The 24,158-nt window shown below is 38.0% G+C and overlaps 3 protein-coding genes across 5 annotated transcripts in view; 2 read left to right on the top strand and 1 right to left on the bottom strand.

The window, feature by feature from the left end:
• The window catches only part of micall1a (MICAL-like 1a), a 20,794-nt gene extending 6,614 nt beyond the window's left edge, over positions 1 to 14,180 (top strand). The window contains exons 2-16 of one of the 2 annotated variants that reach the window (XM_032563000.1): positions 569 to 617; positions 1,893 to 2,034; positions 2,113 to 2,213; positions 3,235 to 3,365; positions 4,930 to 5,495; positions 5,576 to 5,636; positions 6,598 to 6,998; positions 7,879 to 8,234; positions 9,310 to 9,444; positions 9,546 to 9,672; positions 10,821 to 10,911; positions 11,384 to 11,457; positions 11,555 to 11,669; positions 11,743 to 11,789; positions 11,881 to 14,180. In XM_032563000.1, coding sequence (XP_032418891.1) covers positions 569 to 617; positions 1,893 to 2,034; positions 2,113 to 2,213; positions 3,235 to 3,365; positions 4,930 to 5,495; positions 5,576 to 5,636; positions 6,598 to 6,998; positions 7,879 to 8,234; positions 9,310 to 9,444; positions 9,546 to 9,672; positions 10,821 to 10,911; positions 11,384 to 11,457; positions 11,555 to 11,669; positions 11,743 to 11,789; positions 11,881 to 12,014 — 2,530 coding nt within the window. In that variant the 3' untranslated portion in view covers positions 12,015 to 14,180. The remainder of the gene's footprint in view (positions 1 to 568; positions 618 to 1,892; positions 2,035 to 2,112; positions 2,214 to 3,234; positions 3,366 to 4,929; positions 5,496 to 5,575; positions 5,637 to 6,597; positions 6,999 to 7,878; positions 8,235 to 9,309; positions 9,445 to 9,545; positions 9,673 to 10,820; positions 10,912 to 11,383; positions 11,458 to 11,554; positions 11,670 to 11,742; positions 11,790 to 11,880) is intronic. The other variant, XM_032563001.1, reaches the window with a different exon arrangement.
• Positions 14,152 to 21,853, bottom strand: c5h22orf23 (chromosome 5 C22orf23 homolog). 2 transcript variants are annotated; one of them, XM_032563004.1, is made up of 7 exons: positions 21,751 to 21,853; positions 17,165 to 17,258; positions 16,818 to 16,880; positions 16,023 to 16,166; positions 15,759 to 15,893; positions 15,496 to 15,593; positions 14,152 to 14,355 (listed from the first exon to the last, which is right to left on the bottom strand). In XM_032563004.1, the coding sequence occupies exons 2-7, from the start codon at positions 17,256 to 17,258 to the stop codon at positions 14,293 to 14,295; spliced, it is 597 nt and encodes a 198-aa protein (XP_032418895.1). In that variant the 5' UTR covers positions 21,751 to 21,853; the 3' UTR covers positions 14,152 to 14,292. The 2 variants fall into 2 exon arrangements, with proteins under 2 accessions (XP_032418895.1, XP_032418894.1); XM_032563003.1 differs by lacking the exon at positions 21,751 to 21,853 and adding an exon at positions 17,777 to 17,852.
• On the top strand, positions 19,855 to 24,158 carry klf1 (Kruppel like factor 1 (erythroid)). The gene is made up of 3 exons (XM_032563002.1): positions 19,855 to 20,184; positions 21,763 to 22,618; positions 23,211 to 24,158. Exons 1-3 carry the CDS (start codon positions 20,110 to 20,112, stop codon positions 23,384 to 23,386), a joined length of 1,107 nt encoding a protein of 368 aa, XP_032418893.1. The 5' UTR covers positions 19,855 to 20,109; the 3' UTR covers positions 23,387 to 24,158.

Raw genomic sequence — 24,158 nt, 5'->3', positions numbered from 1 at the left:
AGACCAGCTCAACATTGCTGTGTGTCTAGCTGCCCTGCCAGTAATAGAAAGATGATGAGTAAGACTTTGTCAGCGGAATAAATACCATACTGTTCAGTAAAGGGGTGACTTTGAAGATTCTTTGGGATTCCTTCATTTTGGTTGCCTTGGACACAAAAAAAGTTACCAGAGCCTGGATGGGTGAAAAACTGACTGCTACAGTCAATGTGGTCTATTTAATTTTTGTTCAAAGTTCTTTAAGTTTAAAAGAAACTTAAAACAACACTTTTCCTGTCACCATTTATGCAAATTAGATTTATCATGCATAAAAAATATTTTCATCTAATCTACGTTTAAAATTGATTTCAATACCAGGGAGGGATGAAGGAAAAGAAATCAAATAGCAAAGGGAGTATTAAAATTCACTGCAAAATACAACAATATGTAAATACACTAGTAAATTATGGAAAGGTCATTTCAAGGGATCTAGGAGGCTTACAGCTGGTAAGATTTTAAAAAATGAGCTTGTAGTCTGTAATTATAGTGGCTACATGCTAATTTGTTTCTGTCTCTCTTTTTTTAATTTCAGAGACTTTGATTCACTGTCTAAAGAAAACGTCTATGAGAACAACCATCTGGTGAGTCACAAAGTTTTGCTCTCATGAAGTCATTTTTTGTTTTTAATGATAGAGTATTAGCTCATTTCTTGCAAGCTAGCTTTTAGGCGTTGTGTCTGTTAGCCGCCTGTCCTTTGGGGTGAATCCAGTCATGGCCAGCGTGACTTTGATTTATTTAACAGCTTATGTAGGGTTAATGTTACTTAATCCTTTACTTAATCCTGGTGGAGTCTGACTAAGGCTCAGACTCCGAGGGAGACATGTGATGCATTCAAGGTCAGAAAAAAAAGCATGTTCTTTGCACAAGCCTGTAGAGAAGTTATGAAGAGAGGATTGCAAGAGCAAAGAACTTTATTTGCAACTTTTTTTAGTCTTAACTTTTCCACTGTTTATAAAAAAGCTATAGGGAAAAAAACCTTTAATGGCATGAAGACATTCCAACTCTTCTTATAATTGCTGAGCAGCTTTTTCCTTGTTTCTACTGGTATTTTGAAAACTTTTGCAATAAGCTCCAGGTTTTTGAATTACCCTCTTTCCTATCACCCTGATCTTTAGTTTCCTTCTCAAATCGTTCTAGCCTCTCCATAATATTACCATTGCTTCCCGTTATTATACCAACAATTTTACCAGCAACATTTATTTTCCCTTTGGGGTCAATAAAGTATTTTTGAATTGAACTGAGCTGGTAAATGAGAAGATTTCTTTAATCTTAAATCTGCCAGGGGTAGGGATAATTTTTTAATTACATGTAAGCACATTAGCTTACACGACACAAACAGGCTGCGGCATCTAATACTGTCTCTCTTTCACTGTGAGAATGATTTTTAAAGGATGTGAGGGAAAATCCAGATTTGTTCACAGATTAATAATGCTCAAGCTCCATTTGGTTTTGCAAGCTAATCAGGCAGCGATTAAAATATATATGTATATATAAATGGCTGTGTAAAAAGCAACCTCATGGCTCGCCCGTTAGCTCTGTTTGTGTGGTTCACCTGTAACAATCACAGATGGTAAACCAGCGATAATTATCAGGAATTCACTTTCTTCATTGACTCCATTATCTATCAATCTTTTGAATTCAAGTAAATCCCTAAGGATTTAATTAAATCAATTTGATAAAGTCATTATGTGATTGTCAAATTAATAATCAGGTTAGCTAAATGATCAAAAAGAGTTCTCTATATGCCTAACCTGCTACATGCACATCATGGACCCCTGGCACCCGTCAGCTACTATAAATTATCAGCCTATCAGATAATGTTCCTTCCCTTCCTCCTTTTTATGCTTATGCTGCAGGCATTTGAGGTGGCGGAGGTGGAGCTGGGAATTCCAGCCCTGCTGGACCCAGAAGACATGGTGTCCATGAAAGTCCCGGACCGACTGAGCGTCATCACATATGTATCTCAGTACTATAACTTTTTTAACAACAAGTCCCAAGGTGGGTTCACTTCGTTCTCCAAAATCTTCAAAGTCTGCCATGTGATTAACCTGACTCCTTTTGCTTTGTCAACCACAGCAAACCCCCCATCTATGAAGAGGCTCAGTACAGTCAGCCATAATGAACCAGCTCAAAAAAGGCCGTCAACGCCTTTAGAAGACAAAGAGGTTGAGCCTGAGGTAAGTGTGTGAAATGGCATGGAGGGAAAATGCATTAAAATGAACTAAGGTATGTGTACTTGCATTGTTTTCCACTTGACTGCTGGGTTTTGGTCTCCATGGCTAATATTTATTAAAACTGCATGACAGCAACTAGTATTTTTCAAATAAATTCTATTAAACCACATGTTCCCTTTTTAAAATGTATATCTGAAGTCATATATACCTGCATGATCCGTTTGGTTTTAAGCCAACATTACATCAATCCTCACTGGGATTGATATTTCTATGCGTCCCTGTTTGGGCATTGTGTTATGGCTGGGGGGGTGTAACCATAGTGATAGAATAAGTCTATAAAGATAGCCTCTGTATCCTGTCTTTCTTTTTTCTCGCATGGCTCCAACTTCTTTCCTCCATCCCATACTGGCATCATATCCTCCCCCTTCCTCATGTCTGTAGATGGGAATTCATTCCTCTTCCTGTTCTTCATCCTCACATCTGTTCCCCCCTTCACTCTCTGGTCCTGAGCCTAGGCAGTAATGTGGGGGTGGGGGTTGGGGTAGTAAGTAAAGGAAAACCCTTTAGGTCAGTGTTTTCTGATCATCTTTTGTATATAAAAGACTAACTGTGGTTTTATCCTAACATCCTGTGTGGCAGGATTTGCAGTGCGTTGCCTTCTAAGCGCTTTACATAACGCATAACACACAGAAATGCCTAAAAATATAACAAACCTAAATTTCAGTCCCAACAAAAAATATTTGAGTGCTAATCTGTTTTTTTTTTAAACTATTTATTACTTTAACACGTTTTTTGTTTGAACTAACTGCTGTTTTAAGCTGTGCAGACGTGAATCAGCAAGCTGCAGATGTAGCCAGATTAAGCAGAATGAACAATCCACATCCTCAAATCCTGACTCCATGTGTAATCTCCCCCTCCCTCATTGCTCTACATCTTGCCCCTTCCCCTGATGTCTCCTCCTTGTGCCCCCCGTCCTGCAAACAACGTCCTGGGTCTGTGGTGTTGTCGGGTCCTGCCTGCGCAGACCGGTGCAGAGGTGGCTGCAGCGGCCAAGCGCAGCAGCCTGAGCAGCACTTGTGCTGCTTGCCAGAAACACGTTCACCTGGTGCAGAGGTTCCTCATCGACGGCAAGCTCTACCATCGGAACTGTTTCAGGTGAGTACTGAGAAGATGGCTGCAAAACATCAGTGGAGTCAAACATACTTTTGGCACGTTTGAGAAAAATAAACTCCTAAATTAATGTGACATCTATTTAAATGGATTGCTGCAGCTAATATTTAAGAATTGGGTATTTTATTGTTTATAAACATTTTCTTCCAGTCTTGCATGTAAATTATTAACTCAGATATTTGCGATATAGATATTTGGGGGCATTTAGATGATAAAAATGGCAATAAAAACAATTAAGAAATAATTTCTTTGTTTTTAACCAAAGACACAGATTTATAACCACAGCACATAGTTAGAGTCAGAAAAACAAATACTTATTACAAAATATGAACGTTTTAGACGGGCTACTATGGTACATCATTTATGTGTAGTGTGCTAAATGGCACACCATAATTACATTCAATTATATTTTCAAATGGAAACAACAAGCACTTACTGATGCTGTCATGTAAAAACCTGTGGAAAAATGCTTTCAGCTGCTAATCAGATATTGGCTTTTAAAACATCAATCACATATCAAGGAAATTCATCGTATCTGAATACAATGTAGTCTTTAGGTTCTTTTGTTCTTAGACACAATTTTTTTTGTCTATAAAGATATACTTCTGGCCAGCATAAAATCTTTTTGTTCTCAATTTAAGAGTAACACTTCTCCCACAACGCTTCATCATCACCTTTACTTCATCCACCACCTGACTGCTGAAGAGTTTACCCAGCCACTGAACCAGATGAATTTAGGGCAACAATTGACATAACTCCATTAAGCTTTCTACTCCACACAGGTCAAGAAACTAATGTGAATTAGGACTGGATGATATTTCTTAGAAATAAAATCTGATTTTTTTTTTTCAAACTAAATCTGGTTTTAAGTCTTTTATTCTGACTTTCTTTTCTTAAAACAAAATAAATTACAAAAAATATTTTCAAGAAGTAGCTTTTCTTTCAATCAATCTTTCTGTGAACTGACTTGAATTTAAAGTCCAACTAAATAGAAGCTGTACAGCACACTTTTAAACAAGATGGTGGGCCATGGGCATTCTGACATATGGAAATCCAAGGAGTGTATTGGTAAAAAAAAAAAAAAAATCAGATTTTTCAAAAATGTAAGAAAATGTGACTAATTGGAAAAAAGCAATTCATTGCATAACCCTAACTTGAATTCAGTTCAACTGATTTATTTTGCCTAAATAGTTCTTCCTGTTAGTATCTAGTGAAGACATGTTTATGGTGGCCTGCACCAACAACCACCATCATGTTTTCACTTAAAGATTTTTAGCAGTAAGCTCAACATTTTCACTTTCTAATATATGTCTTTTTTTTGATAATGCAAATATGGTGGATGTGCTTTATATGTGCATCATAATTACAGGATTATACTTAAACAAAATACATTGTAAAATTATGTTTTTATGTAAAAAAAACCCCCAAAACAAACAAAAACATAGTTTGAGTTGTGACTTTTATTGACATAAGATTTATCATTACTATTTCTAGGGTGACAGCTCTGTGTTTCTGTAAGAAAATCTTTAGGTTGATGTTTCTCTTTTAGGTGCACAGAGTGCCACAGCACTCTGCTTCCTGGATCCTACAAAGGAAATAACTCCGGGGCATTGGTGTGTACACACCATCTTTCAAGACACGCTTCTGCCAGTCAGAATGGCCGTCCAGATCTCAGTAAGAAACCAGAGGAAGTTCAGTCTGCTTGGACCGGTCGCAGTTCAGCTCCCTTCCCCGCGCTCTCTGAGAGGGATGAGGCGAAGACCCCTTCTCCAGTTCGCTCAACAAGCACTGAGACGCCAGCTGATGACTCGGTCACAGCTACTGCTGTAGTAACAAGTAAGGAAGAGTCTTTGGGTGAGGAAGAAGAGGAATCGCGTCCTTCTTCTCCTCCTAATCCTTTTGAAGAGAGTGATGAAGAGGAGGATGAGGGTGAAATAGAGGAAGAAACTCAAGCTGAAGAAGCTTTAAATGGGGATCTTCCTCCCCCCTCTGATGGTGAAGCTGCTGAAGCCAGTCGACCTGTTCCTGCACCCAGGAGGGTGTCAGAGGTCACCCCTCCACCTCGCCCAGCGCCTCGGGTTCGGATGTCCTGCACCGCAAACAGCTCCCCAGCCGGTAAGTTCCTTCATAAGGATCTGAGTGCTCTCAAATTAGATACACAAACATTTGTTCATACTTTTCTTTTGAAATCACAGGTGAGCATCTGAAGCCTCCCACTCCTCCCAAACCAAGAGAAAGATCACAGTCTCCTGGAAGGTGGGCCAGTTTTCTGTGTGATGCCACTTCTCCTGGGCATCGGCACCATTTCACCTCCCTGAATCATGTCATTAGCAGTTCCTCGTCACAGTTCTGAAATGCATTTTGTCACAGCGTGAGCCATCACTGTTTGTGCCTTGCAAAAGTATTCATACCCATAAAACTGTTGGATACTTTGTCAACTTACGACCCAAAACTTTGAGCTGCAATATGAGGATTTTATGTGATACACAAAGGGTGGTGTATAATTCAAAGTTGCAGAAGAATGAAACATAGATGCTTTTTTTCAAATCTAAAAGGTGTGTCATACACCCTCCCTCAATTAATACTTTATAACTCTATCTCTATTGCAATTACACATGTACTTTTTAGAGGTATGTGTGTACCTCAGTACTGGCACATCTAGAGACTGAGATTTTCCCCATTTTACATTTTTACACTAGTTAATGATCAGTCAGATTAGATGAAGAGCTCCTGAAAACAGGGTTTTCAGGTAGATTTCGGCCTAGACATGGTGTAACAATCTATTAGAATCGTTCCAACACATTATTGCACTATGTTGTAATGTAAAACTTGACATTGTAGCTCCAGTAATGTGAGTATGATTTTCACTGTTTCTGCCGAAGAAAAGCACACCCACAAAGTCAGGATGATGCGCAGAGTTAGTATCCCGTTAAGACTATTTGACATCTGCACAACTTAAGGAGTATTGGTGTAAAAGGGGCCAAATACAAGCACTCCATAGCAGATTCCAATTAGCAAAAAAATGTGAAAACTATTGATCATTTTCCTTCCACTTCACATTTCATTGTATCTTGATGTGAGGTTGTTGAATGACAAAGTGAAAAAGCGTTCAAGAGGTATTTATGCTTTTCTAAGGTACTGTGTGTGTATATGGGTGTGTATGATGTGGTTTTCCTCCGTGTGACCCCTCCATCACTGTCTGTGTCTCATGGTTCAGTGGCACCCATAAACTTAAAGACCCACCTTGGCTTGCCCTGGTCCACTCAGAAACTAAGAGGAAGAAAGCCCCTCCTCCACCCCCTCCTGGAGTGGCAACGCCTCCAAACCCAGGCTCTCTGTCTTCTCTCCAAGTGGAGGGCTCTGGACCCAGCACGCCCCCCAACCCATTTGAGGATGAGGACGATGAAGTCAATGAAGAGGGAAGCGATGGAGGAACAGCTCCACCCGCAGTGGCGGCCACCCACCCATGGTACAACATCACTCAGACACCTGAGGGGGCAGGTTCAGAGGTCACGCCCAGAACAGGAAGTTCATCCCGTTCTGCCAGCCCAGGCAGCGCGAAGAGCAAGAAAAGGCCAGCCCCTCGGGTTCCCCCCCAACCGCCTACTGGGAACCAAGGTTGGTTTGATCAAAACCTCATCTAGCTGAACATTTACACTTTAACTAAAAATTAACATTAAACTCGTATCAGCATGCCCATACGAGCTTCACAGCTCTTACAGGTTTGTGCTGAGTGAATGAAGCAGAAAGGGGTTTTCTAGAAAGTTTTACCAAAAGAAATTGAGGATTCCTTAATCATTGTTTTTTGTCTCTAGTAGTTTTTAGAACATTTTTGTCAGTCCTCAAGATCTATCTTGCAACGTTAAGATGCATCCTTGCTCCAACAGACCTGCATCAGGTGGCCGAATGAACCCCTGAACATGTGATCTAGTACTGCAGAGGCCTGGTTAATTTGATTCATGTGTGCTGGGTTCATCTAAAAGCTGCAGGCCAGTAGATCTCAAGGAGTAAAGATGGAGAAATAGACTGTTAAGAGTATTGTGTTGTAATAATATGTTCTTTAACAAATATTAATAAATGTCATGCATTAAAGGCAAGTTTATTTTTATAGGAACAGGCAATTCATGGCACTTTACCTGATGAGAACATAGAACAACACACATGCAACCAACAAAAATGTATACATTTATTAATTCATAATGATTAACAAAAATCATTGTGAAATATAGAAATGAAGACTGGAATGAAATGGAATAGAAGAATGGCATTGAATATAAACATCTTTAGACCTGCATGCTGTCCTGTTATAATTTCTCCTTATCTACATACTTGTCAGTGTATGAAGGGATGACCTTCTCTAGACGATGTGCTGTAAATGAAAATTAATCATTCTTTTTCTTTTGCTTCCATTTTATCCCCGCCCTTCTTCTTTTCCGCTTTATTTGTGCCACCTTGCCTCTGTATTATTTTATTCTTCTTACCAAACGACCTTCCTCAGCTTCCTCTCACTCGCAGCCCTCTTCCTGTTCTCCTTCTCCAGCTCTCAGCATAGAGAGTTTGTCTTCCTCCTCAGACCACAGCTCCTCCCAGCTCCCACTGGGTGCCAGCAGCGACCAGGAGCAGAGCTTCAGCAAGAGTGTCTCAGAGCCGTCCATCTTGTCACCCGGCGACAACCCATCTTTCTCCTCCTCGGCAGATCTCCTGAACCATTCCTCCCAAAGCTCCTCCCCGTCTGCTTTGCCTCCCAATGCCAGCTCTGCACCGGCCACTCCGCAGACCAGCCGCAACACTGGAGCCAAGCCACCTCGACCGACCACCACTCCCAGCCCGCTAACCACGAAGGCACCCAACAAAGTAATGAAATCGCATCCAGGCCAGATATACACCTGACATCATAATGTCCAGGTGTATATGGACATTATATACACCTGGCCGAGTGTATGGCTCGGCCTCAGGTGTAAGGCCGAGCCATACACCTGACATCGTAATGTCCAGGTGTATATCTGTTACATCAAATGTCTTTTTTTTTATGGTGCTGTTTGGAAATGTTTAATCATAACAGATTCCAAGAGGATTAGTGAAGCACAGATTTGTTTCTGCTTCATCATTCCTACCTGTTCTATACTTTTTACAAGAAAATCAGCATCTGTTACACTGACACCAGTCCTGGTGTGTGTAACAGATGCTACAATCACAATCTTTAATATGTTTTCTGGAGATGTTGGCATCAGGGCTGCTGGTCCAAGCCTCAATGGGACTAATCAAAATTTAATTTTGGGGCCCTATACATCTTCTATTAATGGGGATTGCTGCAAATCAACAGACGATTTGATCATTCGCACAGCTGCTATAAACTCATTGCATCTCTGAATAGTGCTGTTTATGTTACATTTTACATGCATATCATCTAGTAGTGGCAAAAGTAACAAAAAAACTAGCATGCTCTGGACTTAAGATGGAGTACATGAACACATAGTCATAATATTGGCTAATCACATCACTGCTGATGTTATTGATACCATTGGAACTGAACATTTTATTGTATTGATGTAAAAACATTTTTGCTAGCCAATGTCAAACATTGAGAAGTTTTAATTTTTTTTTTTATCAAACATTATGAAGCCAAAAGAAAAAAACATCAGAAATATACATTGCCAAAATCGAGAATCAACTCAAACCCAGTTTCACACAAATGCGAGGTCACTAGCATAAATGTTTGGCTGTTGAATGAGACCGTTCAACGTCGCTATCAAGCTAAGCTTTTCTTTTAGCGAATTTTCTTGTCTCTTCTACCAAGAGACATGCAAACATACTTTTATCTTGGCTGTTTTCCATTCTTCCTCTTTTTCTCTCTCCCTGAAGAATAAGTTCTCTTTTGCAACATTGGTTTGCTTATCTTCCATCAAATGTCTTTTTTAAATTTTTGCAGAAGTTTTGTAAGGAGAATCCCTTCAACAGGAAAGCTTCTCCTTCCAATGCCAAGTCTGAAACTCGACCTTCCAAAGGTCCTCGTCCTGCCAGACCCCCGGCACCAGGACACGGGTTCCCACTTATCAAACGCAAGGTGTGAAGTAGCTTGGTCATGGGGTTTTTTTTGTTTGTTTGGTTTTTTTTAAATGATGCCAATAGGATACGTTCTCACCAGGCTCCAAATAATTCTTGCAGGTGCAGTCGGATCAGTACATCCCAGTAGAGGACATCCATGCGGAGTTGGTTCAGCTGGAGAAGCAGCTGGATGAGCTGGAGCAGAGAGGGGTGGAGCTGGAGAAGAAGCTGAGAGACACTCCTAACGGTATCATATGTGTGGTTTCTGTTATTTCTCGATGCAATACAGTAAATATAAAAAGTCTACTCACCCTTGGAAATATATTTTTGTGACGTAAAAAAGAAAAGAGACAAAGACAAATAATTTCAGAGCTTGTTTCACTTTTTCATATGACCGTTGCTTTGTACAGTTCACAAGGAAAAAGAGTAAATTTAGAAAATAGTTAAACATGAAAGAGTAGTCAGGTTGCATAGATGTGCATAATCTTAAAGCAATCTTCTAATCTTTGTTGAATCGTTTTTCAGTTCCAGCTTTTAGTCTGTGGTAGTTGTAGGATTTTCATTAAATGTGCATCACTTTGGCTAAACCTGTGGTTTGTACAGAGTTTACAAAAGGATCAAAATCTCACTGTACAAAATAACCCAGTAGGATAAATAGTTAAGTCACTACACTGGCAGGGGTCTCAAACTCCAGTCCTCAAGGGGCGCTGTCCTGCAACTTTTAGATGTGCCTCTGCTGCACCACCTGAATAGAATAATTAGGTCATTAGCAAAGCTCTGGAGAACTGATCTACACAAGGAGGAGGCAATTAAACCATTTCATTCCAGTGTTTTGTACCTGTGGCACATCTGAAAACTGCAGGACTGCAGCCCTTGAGGACTGGAGTTTGAGACCCCTGCACTACAGAAACTGTCAATACGAGGGCGGGTCAGAGGAGCTGCTAGGAGCCCACTAGTTGTGGAAATGTTCAACAAGAACTTATTGTGTTCTACTTATCAAAACAAACTAATGTATTCTCCATATATTGAAGAGAGAAGGTTTCTCTTTAAAAGTAAACATCTGGGTATGGCTAAAATCTCCTAATCCCTTCTGGAAAACAAATGATAGTTTTATGAAGCCACCGTACATTAAAACTTTTGACCATAATTTGGCACTAAAACAACATCCCATCTCAATCGGAGATGAAAGATTACACTTTCCGCTCTATCATAATTTGTTTTTCAGGTTAAGTGTCACATAAAAGGTAGGAAAAACTCTGAAGTGACTTATCATGTGCTCTTTTTATGTCTCAGAGACATTTCTTCAGGTGTGGAGAGATGATTTCTGTTCAATACAAGTATTCAATAATATTTAATGCTAAGTCACGCTCAAGTTCTTTCTCTTCTATTGTGAAGATGAGGATGAGGAGCGCCTCCTGGTGGACTGGTTCACTCTGATTCACCATAAACATCATTTAGTGCGACGTGAAGCTGAGCTGGTCTACACGTAAGTCTAATACTGAAGAAACGGTTCTCTTCATATTTTGAGGACTAAAAGCTGATTGATGCTCTCATCAAGCAAATGGTTAAATGAATCAGTCTTTTTGTAAAGATAAAAGTAAAACAAATTTTATTTTCCTGTTTATGATTGTGTAAATTTATCTGCAGCTAGTTTTAACTGGCATAAAATTACGAAAGAATTGGACTTTATTACCTGAATTACCTGATGTGCATCTGCAATCTTTTAACCCATTTACAGATACAGAAACTATCGGGAAGCTTTTAATTGCTTGATTCTTTATTTATTGGCCCAGATTGTTGATGCTTCTGTACACAAACCTTTGACGGTATTTCTATCTTGTTTTTGTACCACAGTGCAAACATGGAATAATGGATTATTTTCTAAAGAGACAAGGTTATATTGCATCTGATAGAAGTAGAACTATGAACCAGAAAATGGTGCTTTGTTCTCCACACAGTGCAAAGCAGCAGAACCTGGAGGAGAGGCAAGCTGATGTGGAGTATGAGCTGAGGTGTCTTCTCAACAAACCAGGTCTTTATAGACTTCCATAATGCCCTTTGGCACAAACAGATTGAGTCTCTAACAGTGTAAAACAAATGTTTGTATTCTTTTTTTTTTAAAAAAACAGAGAAAGACTGGACTGAGGAGGACAAGAGTCGGGAACAGGAGCTAATGGCAGAGCTAGTTACCATCATTGAACAGCGCAACCAAATAGTTAACAGCATGGATCAGGAGCGACAGAGGTAGTCAGCAGCTTGCTTCACTGCTGTACTAGTATGTACTGATTGGTAATATTTATGATCGCTGTGTTAACAGGGAAGAAGAAGAAGACAAACTAATGGAGGCCATGCTGAAGAAAAAAGGTAGGATGTTTAAAATTAGGCGCTAGGCTCCTAAATCAGTCTTAATTTTTTTTTGTAAGTCACTTTTTTATTTTCTTCCTCTTCTGGTCAGACTTTCACAAGGATCCAGACAGTGACCACCAGAAGAAAAAAGGGACAAAGTTCAAACCCATCAAGGTTCTAAAGAGGCTGAGCCATAAAGGAGACGCAGGAAAGAGCCACAGCCCTCGCAAGGACAAAAGCTGAGGAGCAGGGACTGTTGGACTGTTTTAACAAGACTAAATAAGTTTTTATTAAAAGAAGAATTATGAAACATATCAGATCAAGAAGAGAAACTTCACTTGCAACCTTGCATCTGCTCACAATCCTTCTAAAATGTCTGCAGTGACTGTTTCCATCTGTCTTTGTGTTTCAAAGCGATGGTCTAACAAGCAAGTGCTTTCTGAGCTCTGAATAGTAAACACGGTGAAGTGTTAGGGATGTTTTTATTGCGCAACACTGATTTGTTTTATTTCCAAGCTTTACTCTTCCGGTGTTGCTCAGTGACCATGAAGGTCCGGCAGAGGACCATGTTTTAAACTTTTTGTTTCACCTTGATACCTGAGACCCACAAGTCATGGTTTTATTGTAGGGATGCACCGATCAGAACTTTGTGGGAGTGGATCCAATCTTTGGTTCTGTTATGCTTTGACCTTCCGAAACGGTTTTTATCCAAATCCAGATTTACTTGGGGGCATGAGAGGAGTATTCTTTAAGAAGAAAACTGCGTTCAAAACATTCTTTTACACATTTCTTGTCCTAAACAATCATTAACAGTTAATCTTGGAAACAGAGACAGTTTCAGACTGCCTCTGAGAATATATAATAAGTATAATGATAAATTGATGTTGAAAACCAGAAAGAATAGAACGGGCCAACTACAGTTAGGGGTGCACCTATTGCAGTTTTCTGGCTGATCGCTGATTACGGATCTTGAAAAAGCCTGACCTGCCGATTTTGACTTTGGCTTCTTTTTTTTTTTTTTTTTGTCTGAAATGTTGCTGAGTTGGGGTGACTGTTAACTGCAAACCTGCAGACATGACCTGGTGGGCTGTTGAATCAGTCACACTTCTCACAGGAGAAAAGAAGAAGTGGCTGATTTTTAGGCCTTTGCTGAGGTAGATGATTGGGGGATAAGATTGACTTCACATTGTAAGTATTGGATGATCACCGATCTCCCAAAATTAAGGAAATTTGCGCCGATACATCGGCGCACCCATAATCTATGAATGTAATTCATTCAGCCCTCCTGTTGCCTACTGAAAGTGTCACTCTCTCTCGTTCTTCTGCAGCCTTATTTCCAAAAAATTTTTTGTTTTCAACAAGGTTCTTACAGCAGTGGAGCTTCTTCTGACTACATTTTAAACACCCCACAGCTACAGAAAATATTCTCTATACAGTAACAGCGTCCACAGGTCAGATTTTTGTTACTGTGACCTGATGGTGCAGAGGTACGGTGCGTTCACTGATCGGTAAAAATATCACATTTTTGAGTTTCAATTTGGCTACTCACAGGTCAAAGTCTTTTAAGGCTAAAAATTGTCAGATTACACATATGATGTGTAATCTGACAATTACAGATTACACAGATTTACCTTAGGGTAAAGGGTCACCTTACTTTAGGAGAGAAGGTGGACCTTTTATTTGTTTCAACCCGTTTGGTTTGAACTGGTGGTACTATGTTTTTTAGGATGATTGTGTTTTTGCTTTAAACTGCAGCATTTTCCATTGAGAAGCTCAACCAGTAAAGTATACCTAAAGAATTCCAGCTGCTGTAGTGTCTCTGAAATTCTTGTCATTTGTTTGTGCCTGTGCTGGAAACTTACAGTATTTATGAGAAGTGTGTGTTTGGGAAAAAGGTGAAAGGGAGAAAATGTTTTTTTAAATAAACAACCTGTAGCTCTGTTATAGTTCTCATAATTATCCGTCACACATGCAATAATTAGAAAAGGACAGTATATCAATAAGCAAAATACCATTTTATAGGAGCTTTAATTATCAGGTTTATGTAGGCTTCTTTATGCAATCAATAACTTTCACATTACAAAGCCTTGCTGTTTGTATATTGCCTTAAGGTTCATAGGAAATTGTATTTATGATCTTGCTGTTTGAGTGCCATTTATTTAACTGCGCATGTGGATGAAGGTCTGTAGAGTTCATGTAAATGTGTGTGTTGTTGCTCTGCTCATGATTTTGTCATTTAGTTTCACTCTTCTGTCATCGCTCTGCCTCTGCTCTGTGCCTGATTTTTGTCCAGCGTGAACCAAGGGCTTCGGTCGCACATCTTTCTCATCTATACTGTATTCTGCAACAGCAGCCGGATTAAATAAAGCACTGACAGATGTAGGGTGAAGAATAAACCAAATTTATTTATCCAGTTTGTTGTTTTTCACTGATGTATAAACTTGAAACATGAGCCAGACAGCAGTTTGAGACGTTCTTCGCAGAGCTGTCTCGTCGGTGCTCGTTATCCCTGACGTGATGTTCACTTGCCTGCGTTCTGCTTGGAACTGCGATCCTTTTCCAAAGCCTCCAGCTCATTAAGCTTCTGTTGTTGATAAAAGGACAGGAAGAATGTGCCGTTAATTTAACATCCTGGGTAAGTGCAAATTTATCACCAGTTGACTTGATGATGTTCACTTCTGCTGCCAACCCAAACAATTTATTTATTTGCTATTTTCTTTTGTATATTTCTGTCATAATGGAGATCTTAAATTCCATTCCTAATGGTCTTAAAAAGTTTTAAATTTGAGTTGGTGAAACCTGCAGAAACCACAAAGGGCCTGCTGGGCAAGCAGTTCTTTTGCCAGTTGAGGAGGTATAACATTAAAATATCAAATATTTGCCCTGCCAACAACAGGATTGTTAAACTGAGTACATCTGTCAGTATTTTGAGATCGTAGGTCTGGGGAAACTTACGAAGCAAATTCTACGTGTCCAGTTGGCGTCAATGCCACATGGCACTTGTCTGTCTGCACTGCTGACTTGAGTTTTTGAAAGCCCTCAGCTGTGCAGAATATCTATTTATTTATGAAGGTCAGAGGGAGACGACCCTTCCTCTTATGATGAAAATATTTTGTGAAAGAGGCTAAGACTAGAAACTTCTAGCTGGAACTCAAGAACCTGAATTTTGTTGAAATGAAATGCAAAATTGACTCTTATCTGGAAAGAAGGCTGAGGAGCAGTCCAGCCCTTTTTCTCCTTCCCCTGGGTAGGACATGTCTGACCTCTCTGTTTCGGTACTGGCTTCACACGCAGAATGCAACGGTGGTAGCCCATATCTTGAATACATCTGTGAATGGTGGCTCTTGGAGCAATCTACACCTCATGGAACTCCCCCAAACACTTGAATGCACTTTTCTTTATCACATTTTATCCTTTCACTTGTAATCAGTCATAATATTTGACTATTACAATTTAAGGGTTATCAATGTCTGTCTCCTGGTCAAACAGTGAAATTAGCAGTCTTCACCATGAGTATGTTGGTCATACAATTCTTACTCTATTGGTCTTATGCAATATTCAAATTTCCTGACACACTGAATTTCGTTTATTTTTTATCAGTAAGACATGATCATCCAAATGAACAACAATAAACACTTAAATATATGTACATACATTTGTAGACAATGTGGTAGCTAGCATGGATGTAAACATTTATTTTTGACAACATGAACCACTTGCTCACCTGTGATATCTGAGAATTGACAACGAAGGAGTGCTGGTTCTGGCCCAAAGCTTCCATATCTTCTAGAAACTGTTTCCTTTCTTCTATTTCATTTAAAACTACGGAGAAGAAAAATGCTTCATGTGAGGAACACAGGAGAAAAAAGAAAGCTAGAGAGATTCGGAGAGAATTATGAAGACTAATTTCCAACAATCAAGACTCCTCCTTGATGGATTGTTTTTGTAACGTTGCTGCTCCATCTGGATCTGTGTTCTTAGCATTACCTTCCTCATAGGGGTCGGGCTTCTGTGATTCCTCCGGTTTGCGACGTTCAGCTTTTTTTATTGACATTCCAGGGTCTTCACATCTTCCTGTTGCCATGAAATTCTGAAGCCTCCTCTTCTCATCCTCCATATCTCCTGAGAGTGCAAGCAGAGAAAGGATCAGAGTGACCAGTATCGGGTCTGGATGTTCTGAACATTCTCCTGCATTCACAGGAGAATTTCATAACTACCGAAGTTCAGTCAAATATAATTTCAGGTACATACGATAGGGACCAGGGTGAAACATTTCCCTCTCGTAGCTCTTCCCAGCTCGACAAGCTTCAGCATTGCGTTTCAGAGTCCGTCTAGGCTCGCACTGATAGGTAGATTTACTTGCGGTAGATTTTTCTGAAGCAGAAGTCGACAAAGCTGCACCAACGCAAGGGGAAAACTTTTTATTTATTCACCGGTGCGAAGTGGTACGTATTTCTAAAACTGCTGACTGAACACATACTGTGTATTTTCAGCCATATTCCGCCTAGAATTAAAACGTCTAAACATTTAACATCAATACATTAACTATCCTCACTGTGTATAAAAATACTAATTTATAAACTCATTATACTATTCCTTGCTAAAGACTCCGTCTATACCGTATGTGCTTTTCACATTTTGTCATGTTAAAGCCACATCATTTCAACCACAAAAGAGATTATAATTAAGAACTGAAAAGAAAACTGCTGAATTGTGAGCAGTTTTTATGTTTGTTGTGCATTTGTAGATATATAGATTTGGATTTTTGAAAAAGTTTTTCATTTACATGGATGGTTTTCTGAAGGTAACTGGATGCACTGTAATCTTATTTTAATAGTAACATAATACATACCATACTTTAGATTACTAAAGGCAACAAAAAATGAAATGTCAGTTTCCTGCTCAGCTTCACAACTATGAACCACTTGTTAGTCTGTCACAAAAACCATTGTATTACAAGCTTTTTTTGTTTGTTTGTAACTAACAAGATATGAAAAATACTTTCCTGTGGTAAAGCATTACTGCTTCTGATATAAACAGACTTACACTTTGCTGGTCTGATGCTCTCTTCTCTCTTGATGTATATAAGGTCCGCCTCTTCTTTTCTCACTGAACAAATCAGAAGAACATCATGAAAAGCACAAGTGAGACAAGAAGTGCTGAACCACTGACCTTGCTGCACAATAACACTATCTCAGCTTTATAACACGCATATAAAGCCAAATGATGTTTTTTAATCTATTGTCAAAGGTTTAATAAGCTTGCCTAGCTATGTTTTCATCCATCTTTAGCTGTGCAGCTGATATCAAAAATTAGATTTAAAACAACTGTTTATTAATATAGCTCATTTCATGAGTGGACACAGTAAAATATAAAGAAATGTATCCACTCACAATTCCTCAATTCCTCGGCCTCCTTGTTGTACCGTGGTTGTCTGGGGTTATTCCACAGTCCTCCTCCTCCTGCACCTATGAAGATGTTCTCCATCTGTAAACACACACACCCACACACACACACACACACACCCACACACAAGAATGAATAGAAAACCACTTACTCAGGCTCAAAAGGTCTTTATCTTTATAAAGGTGCTGATATATATATATATATATATATATATATATATATATATATATATTTAACCCTTGTTAAAACAAGCTAGTTATTTTAAAAAAATAAATTATTTTAACGTCTTTACTATATATATATATATATATATATATATATATATATATATATATATATATATATATATATATATATATATATATATATAGTATATATATATATACTATATATATATATATATATATATATATATATATATATATATATATATATATATATGTATATATATACGTGCTGTTGTTGGCTAACAACAGCACGTCGCCGCATTAAAAGGCAAACGAAGAGAAATCATAATAAACTGACGATTGGTTTTTAGACAATAAAGGGAAAAACATTCTAAAGTAGTGACACCAGTAACAAAAACAACACAATTTTACCTGCTTTGAGTTTTAAAAGCACCCAAATCCAAAAGTCTGCTCAAGAAGTCGGCGAAAGCGTGTTTCTATAGCAACAGCAAAACACTAGGGAAGTCCGATGTTAATGGTCGTTTCTGAATTATTTACGTATTATTTCAGCAGGTTTGTTCATGAAAGCCAATTTTTGCTTAATAGTAAAAAATATGTAAAAGAAAAAAGTTCTTAACACCTTCATTTATTTAAGTTAAAAACGTATGAATTTCCGAGTCTTAAATCATAATTGAGATTCAAAGTAATGTGTTTAAAAGTATTAATTTACATTTTTAGTCAAAACTATCAGTTTCAATATCGTAATTATCAGCTTTAAAGTAAAAAATTATACCAGCACGTTACGAATACGTAAGTTATAATTATCACATTCAAAATAGCAAGTTCCAAAACTGTAATTATAAAATGCAAAGTTATCTTTATTACCTTTAGCTTTTAAAGTGGTAATTATGTCTTTTAAATTTTTTAAACATGACGAATAAAGTCAGTAATCTAAAATAAAAACTTATGAGATGCAAAGTCATAATTATGAGATTAAAAGTCATCATTTTAATTTATTTCAGACGAGTTTCAGAGTTCTGCTTTTGAATGTCGTATCTTTGAATCTAAATCCCATAGATTGTCTTTATTGAGTTATTCAAATACAAGCATTTTTTACCCTTTGGCCTCCAAAGAAACACAAGGTTTTCTACTAATGGTTATGAAGGAGAATACCCATTAAATCAAATTTTCTGCTACACACATCAAATTGTGTTTTACAAATGAGCCAGATTTTAGTCTACACCATCAGAATGTCATGAAACAGAAGACAGGTGAGAAAGTTACTAAGTTTGTATAGTGTGACAACTTCTTCATAGTGTCATATTTCTGAAACGATACAGGCGTTTTTACTACCCTTCAAACAATTCAAGTTCTTGCCTCATCGCAGGCAGATGTTATATATATCCCAGAATGCTTGCTGGAGAACTTTATGAATCAAACAAACTTCATGTTTAAGGCCATTGGACTTTAAGTATGAATGTCTGCTGTAATCATCATTCAGATGCAAAGAGAGTCTTTATCAGTGGCCGGCTCGTCATCACAGATCAGCAGCGGCCTTTATCTGTGAGTAGGCAGCAGGCTGCCTTCAACCCGTTTCCACAGATAAACAGCAGCGAGGATATAATCACCTTCCATGCACAGGTCTTCTCAGAAGCTGCACGTCCGCACCAGGAATATACGGACAGGTCTGCGTAAATAACTGGGCTACGCTTTCCATAAGAAAACTTTCCAGAGAGGACTTAAAACTTTAAAATACATTTAGAAATATTTTGTTTCTATGTTTTCTTTATTTCTATTTTCTCTAAGATGTGACATATTTACTTATCAAATAAGCGAGCTTTTCCAAAGATACGCCAACAGAAAAGTGTTTTTTTATTTCTTCATAATAACTTGAAATTAATATTTTACATAAAGTTACACATTCCTGAAATATAAGTCTGTACTCTGTGGCACAACAAAGATTTATTAAAAGGTTTCCGAGCTTTGGGAAATTATCTAAAGATTACTACTTATAGGTTAAAGCTAAACTCAAGAGAAAGAATAAGGAAATTAAAGAAGTGGGTCAATTTTATAAACTCAGAGGGTCTTTCTTCCTTCCATTCTTTCTTTCTTTCAGTTGTTTTTTCAGCCTTTTTCTGTAAAATATGTTCTCCAATTATTCATTTTTAGGGTTTTACCTTTTTTATGCCAGATATATGGATTCATTCAAGTGTTTCAACTAAAAAATATATAAAATATCTGAGTGTCCACATATAAATTAGAAGGGTTTTTTTTGTGATAATAATAAGTATTGCAATAATTTCTTCAAATATTCTGCAAATTGTCAAATTGATGTACTTTATTTAAAATAGAAAAAAAAAACAATTGTCAATAGTTCAATTGAATAGTTTTTAAATTCTCTAAATTCTCCAGAACAAGAAGACAGAGAGTTGAGCAATGGAAAGGGTAAAGTAATTCACTCATGTCTCCTCCTCCTCCTCCTTCTAACGGTCCAGAGCTACATGAAAAAGAGAGATTTGAAGTTGGACTACCAGCTGACAGAGACAGACAAGACAGGAGAGATAATGATGAGCACTAAGGAGACTTTACTTCTCTGAGGCCCTCGGGCTCTGAGGCGACTAGAACTTTAGAAAGTTTAGAAATTTTAGAAAGTGAGGGGAAAATAGTCATGAGAAATTTTGCTAATTTTTAAAAAACTTTGTTAGAATTATAATCACTGTTAGTATTTTAATTTATTTTCCTGCAATCTCTCACCAAAGAGATTGATGGCTGCTACTCAGGCTACGCTCCCTTCCTTTAGCTCATTCTCCGGTCTTTCTCACTCCACTGACAACATGAAAGTGAGTATGGCAATGTCTGTATGTTTTATTTCTGCACATTGGCAAGACAACAACATAAAAAAAAGCTTTAAAGATGCACATTGGGGGAGAGGATTGTAGCTGGAGTTAAAACAATATCTAACAAAAATGGAAAGGTTAGACTGTAAAATTAGATTTTTTTTTTCTGTGCAGTTGGTAACATAATTAATATATATTTTACTGATAGGGTTTTCTAAAATGTTCTGAAATTGTATAAGGTTACAGTATTGCTTGTGATTATATCAGTAAAAAAAAACTTTTGTGATCTTATTGGAAAGTGTTTTGTATTTAAATGGTATTTTACTGAGGCTGGTTTTTGAAACTTTCACTTTAGATTCAGCTTTAAGCAACATGAATGTGCTCAGAGCCAGACTAAGGTACATGCAAACCAAGCTGGTTTCCAGAGCAGCAGAGCCCTTATAAAACTGCTTCAGTTCTCGCTCAGTATATGAAATATCAGTATATCGCTCAGTATATTGTTCTCAAAATAGCAAATTATAGAAATATTTTAGGTTTTATTCATTTAAATCAATATAATGCCAACATGTTAAAAAAAAAGTGACAGATGTACTGTGTTTGAACAGAAAAAGGAAAAATGTCATAGTTATGTTGGTGGAGTCATAATTAAGCGTAATCACAATTACTCATCATGTGTCTGAGCTGCACTCACATTTTTCTGTTTGCAGTCATTCAGCCACTGCAGCCGCATATTTTAGTGCAGTTTATTCATTACAAAGAAGTGCATAATTATTAACAATGCACTTGTATAATTATCAGTTGTTTGTGGGTTTGTCTTTGTGCCATACCCTTTCTGTTTCCTTTTAGTAATTACATGATCTCTGAAGATAATAGGATGCATTGTATTTTATTTAGGGGTATCAGAGTAAGGGAGCTGAGTACAAATACATACCATAAGTTTCAGATTATCATAAAAGAAAAAAAAAAGGTTCTCCAGCAACTGTTGTTTTGTACTAGTTTTATTGTCTTAAAACTTTTTTGATTCATCTATGGAAAAGTTAAAAATGAGTGAAAAACAAATAAAATTAACATCAATCTGTCACATAAAATCTCAATAAATAAAAAAAAGAAAACACTTTTAGTCTGTAATGTGAGAAAATGTGAAAAAGATGGATAGTATTAATAATAATACTGCTACTACTGCTACTACTACAAGTTATTATTATTATAATTTAATGATTGTGTTCCATAGATACAAAGTTTGTTACACAAAAAGACCCAAAAAGAAATAACTGTAGCAGAATTGCCACATATTTATAAGATAAAAATAAATTAACAACACAAGCTGATAAACATGATTGTCATGCTCTCAGGTTAAGGGAATGATTGTTTGTTAATTCTAAGACATGTTGAGTTAGTGTTACATGCAAACAACTAAGAAGGGTTTTCCTGGTATTTCTGACAGGCTGCCAAATTTTACGTAGGTCCTCATTAACTATATGACAGATCCTGATTGTGTATATTTTCAATACAGTTTTGGATGTTTGTGGAATGCAAAATCAGAAGGTAGGAGTCATCTTATGATCATACCTCTTGATCTAGGTGTGGAAGTCCAGCGATGGCGCTCTCCCTCTGGACTCTCCGATCAGCAACCTTTCACCAGACAGCTCTGAGCAGGTCCAGGTCAGCCAGCAGATGACGGAGGAGCTCCTGGATGACGACAGCCAGACATCACTGGATCTTGAGTTTCTGCTGTCTGAGTGGAGCAAAAATTCTCCTGATTTCAACGCTCCTTTAGACGGTCAACAACTGGCACAACCCGACCCACACCTGACGTACCAAGAGGTGGGCATGTTCAAGGAGCAGACAGGGCAGGGGTGTGTGCAGATGGGCAACAGTGGGGTCATGGCTGAGCTCATGTCTCCTGCTGAAACCACATCAGCGCAGCCGGAGATCTACCACCATGATTACACCAGCAACCAGCCGGATCGACGCGTATTCCCTAACGTACAAAATATCAATCAGTTTGACATCCCACAAGGAGGCAGTGGAGACAGACACAGCAGAGGAAGTCACACTAAGTTCACTTCCTGGGACTTTAACCACTACTACACCCAGCAGCATCACCCACTGCGCACCATGCCAGACAGCAGGTTCATCCAGCCACAGGTCATGACCCCCAACCCTCGACCTTACAGCTACGTGCCTCATTTTAGTCTCAACTCCAGCTTTCTTGGTGACTACTCCCACTCCCACGGCCAGGCCACGGTGCATTTGGCCAATCACCAGCAGCCCATGGTGATCAGACCACATTTGCCCCCTGGTGGAGTGGAAGAGAAGCGTGGGAGGAGGCCCACGGTGAAAAAAAGACCTGCCATCCACAGCTGTGAGTATGCCGGCTGCACCAAGACCTACACCAAGAGCTCGCACCTCAAGGCCCACCTCCGGACCCACACAGGTAATCAAAGGAACAACCACAAGGATAGACACTCAAATTACAACCAGAATGGGTATCTAATGTGGAAAGTCACAATTCAATAAATAAGGTGCTGAGTTAATGATTACATGTGATCATTTACAAAAACGGGAACTACACTAAATATGTCAAGTCATTTCAAGTTTATTTGTATAGCACATTTCACCAATCAAACAGTTCGAAGTCAGTGCATTTATGTAATTACGTTGACGTTTTAGGAATTTATAAAATGCACAAATACATAATTAAATGTTCAACTGAATAATTAAAAACTGAACTCATTGTATTTTAAAAGCGTTGTGCTTTTAAAAGCACAAGGCATTGTTGTCCAAAAGTACAACAATGTTCCAAATACATCATAGAATAATGTTAGAAATAAATATATTACTAATTAAAAGAAAATGTATTCATTTTCATATATATGAAAAATATATATATGCATTATAATGTATATAATGCATCTTTGAAAATGCATTTTTAACTAAAAACTAAGGCATTTTATTTGATGATTGTTTTTGTAACTGAATTATGGCCCTTTTGGACATCCGTAGAAACCGCTATGTGAATTTTACAGGAGAGAAGCCTTACAGCTGTCCATGGGAAGGCTGCAGCTGGAAGTTCGCCCGCTCCGATGAACTGACGCGCCACTACCGGAAGCACACGGGCCAGAAACCGTATGAGTGCATGCTGTGTCACAGGGCCTTCTCCCGCTCGGACCACCTGGCCCTTCACATGAAGAGACATGTCTGACCACTCAAAACCTCACATCGAGGTCTTCACTCATTTTACTGATAACGACCGTTTAAACAGCCATTCTCAGGTAATTACTTCCTGAAAAAGCAGTACTTTTCATTTAACATATGTTTCTGTTGGTGTGTTTGCTTTGTACCACACATGTTCTCACTTTAAGGACCTGCAACAGCTCTCCTGTTTCTAAGACTGAGCAGCAACTCTACATGTTAGACCAACATCATTTGTCCTAAATGAAAATGAAATGAAAAGACAAAACAAAAAGCAAAGCAGGATTTGTTTATTAGCCACTTATAAAAAGTGAACTTGGAACTTTTAAACCCTGCAAAACTTAAATGAGGACAAATGAAAGCCTGTTAAACCAACACTGTATATACTATACGCATGTAGATAGCTAAACACTAACAGACCATCAGGAAAAAGAAAACAAAGTAAACATTGAATATTAAAGAAAAAGAGTTGATATCTTCTGAAGTCTGTCAGTTGTATTATGCAAAATCACCATAAACTGCTGTTGGTTGTCTTAATGAATCATAGGTTGAGAATCAAATAATTTTCTGTTTTTTTCTTCTCATTTTAAAAAAAATAAATATTTGATACTTTGAGCTCCTTATTATCAACTAGAAATGAGTATAATATTTATATTTATGATCTTTTATGTCAACAGAAGGTACTATGTTATTAGAAAATGTTATTTTTATTATCAAACAGAGGTTTTAAAGTTGTACACATATTGTTGCGATAAATCAAGAAATAAAGGCTCATAATGTTA

The sequence above is a fragment of the Xiphophorus hellerii genome, chromosome 5 (assembly GCF_003331165.1).
Source record: "Xiphophorus hellerii strain 12219 chromosome 5, Xiphophorus_hellerii-4.1, whole genome shotgun sequence".
Lineage (NCBI taxonomy): Eukaryota > Metazoa > Chordata > Actinopteri > Cyprinodontiformes > Poeciliidae > Xiphophorus > Xiphophorus hellerii.
This window is presented reverse-complemented; position numbering and strand designations above follow the sequence as displayed.